A 2,500-nucleotide genomic window follows, 5' to 3' on the forward strand; every position below is an offset into this window, starting at 1 on the left:
TATATTGATAATTACTATTAGCTTGTTATAATATCAGGTCATTATCCTTGCATCTACTTAATGGGGAAACTCAAACTCAGTCCACGCCTGGTATGAACATAACTGTAAGAACTGCAGTTGTGAAGTGTATATGACTGTTTTGTTTGATTATATACTTAATTACAAAAAATATGGTCCAGCTAGGTATGAACATGATAATGATGATTCTAGTTTTTATATTGGTGATAATGATAATAATGATGATGATATATTTTATAATTGTTATTATTATCATTATTGATATTGTTGTTATTGTTATCACTATCATTATCATAATTCTTATTATGAAATTATTGTAATTGTTGTCATTATTATCTTTTTTATCCCCATTGTCTTATATTATATCATGTTTATGACTATTATCATTATTATCATCTTTATTACTGTTGTCATTGTCATCATTGTTATCACTGATATCATTATTATCCTTATTGTTGTTATTATTATTATTATCATTTTGATTATCATCATGATTGTTGTCATTATTATTATTACTGTTCCGATTTGCATTCTTGTCATGATTATTGTCATTATCATTACTGTTATTATTAATAGTAGCATTGCTATTTTTGTTATTATTGTGTTATTATCATCATTGTTAGTATCATTTTTATCATTATGATTATTGTTATCCACTTTGGTATTATTGCAATTATTTTTATAATCTTATAATAATAATAATAACAATGATAGCAATAATCATTATCATAATAGCAATGATTATTATCATTATCATTATTATTATCATTATTATTATTATTGTTGTCGTTGTTGTTGTTGTTGTTATCACCTTCATCATCATCATTATCATTATAATTGTCGTTATCATAATAATAATTTATATCAGTATCATTACTATCATAATCATCCTTATTATCCTAAATAGAATAACTAGAATAAATAGAAGGATATAAATAGACAAATATGAATAAATGAATGAAATAAAAGTAAAAATAACTAAACAATCATATAAGATAATTAAATGAATAAGAGGAGAAAAAAGTATGAATAAAAAAAAAAAAAAAAAAAAAAAAATTATATGTATGTATATATATATATATATATATATATATATATATATATATATATATATATATATATATATATATGAATAAATGAATAAAATGAATAAACAAATGGCAAATAAATAGAATGAATTGATAAGATAGAATAGATAAAAGGAAAAACAAGGTCCATGATTCCATCAAAATAAAGAAACAGATAAAAAAATACTAACTAATCTACATGCCCCAGGCACATAACCCGCTCTGCTATGCGTTACTATTCTCTTACATAATAAATCAGTAATTACACTTTGAACGTGTACCTCTTTATATTCTAATTTTAAAGTCATCGAACTGCAAACCATTATCAGTTCACTCAGAAAGGAAGATATTAGAATTAGATGAAACTTTTGATAAACATTTTCCAGGCAAAGAATTATCAACACTGGCAACTGATCAGAGAGTTGAACATATTATTATTATCATTCATCTATAACTTTATCGCTGTTCTATTTTTTCTCATTCGTATTCTCACCTGGTGACACACGAACACAAAGTATTAATGTAAGCGTGTGGCATACATATAGTGTGTGTGTGTGTGAGTGTGAGTGTGAGTGTGAGTGTGAGTGTGTGTGTGTGTGTGTGTGTGTGTGTGTGTGTGTGTGTGTGTGTGTCTGTGTATGTGTGTGTGTAGTGTGTGTGTGTGTGTGTATGTGTGTGTGTGCGTGCGTGCAATTATCAAAACACACACACACACACGTGCGTGTACGTCTGCATATCCCTCCAGACACACAGCCCCCCCGACGCAGCAAGATTAGCTGAAACGAACGCAAATCCGGCGAGACTAACGCCGAGCGCAAACGCCAAGAATTGCCAAGGGTTCCCCGAGCGTGCCTTACCCAGAGCGAATCCGTCCTTGGTCCACTGCGCCTTGCCCTGCTGATTGTCCACGACACACAGTAGAGTCACGTCCTCTCCCTCACGCACAGCAACGCTCTCCGGCCTCACACGAAACTTCTGGAAGCGAAGCCCGCAGCCTGCGAAGTGGAGGGAGAGAAAAAATGTAATTACTTTTTTTGTGTGTTTACATCTCGTCTCCCTTTTGTATAATAAAAATAAGAGGAGAGCGTATGTTGTTGTCTTTGTTGTGTTCAGTTGACAAGTTTTTTTGTTTTTTTTTCCAGGGGGAGGCACTTTACTAACTTTTCTTCAACAAAACGATTTACCTGATGACATTACAGCTAGATATTGCAAAATAAAATAAAGATAAAAAATCTATTTCATGTAATGATATACAAATATATAATCACATGTGTGTTATTTGGCCACATTAAACTTTGTCTGGAAGTTAAATATGATATCGTTTGATACGTTTCTTTTAGCTAACAATTCAATACCTTCATACACCATATTCACTACTAAGTATATATATATATATATATATATATATATATATA

General features: G+C 30.0%; 1 protein-coding gene across 1 annotated transcript in view; it reads right to left on the bottom strand.

The window, feature by feature from the left end:
• LOC122261514 (hemicentin-1-like) overlaps positions 1-2,453 on the bottom strand; it is a 229,545-nt gene extending 227,092 nt beyond the window's left edge. Inside the window, exons 1-2 of the mRNA XM_086538825.1 lie at positions 2,431-2,453; positions 1,943-2,250 (exon numbers count right to left, since the gene is read on the bottom strand). Of these exons, the coding sequence (XP_086394951.1) occupies positions 1,943-2,250; positions 2,431-2,453 (331 nt within the window). The remainder of the gene's footprint in view (positions 1-1,942; positions 2,251-2,430) is intronic.
• Positions 2,454-2,500: the final 47 nt, after the last annotated feature.

The sequence above is a fragment of the Penaeus japonicus genome, unplaced genomic scaffold (genome assembly GCF_977035675.1).
Source record: "Penaeus japonicus unplaced genomic scaffold, GWHDUDI00000001_assembly GWHDUDI00000008, whole genome shotgun sequence".
NCBI classification, from domain to species: Eukaryota; Metazoa; Arthropoda; class Malacostraca; order Decapoda; family Penaeidae; genus Penaeus; species Penaeus japonicus.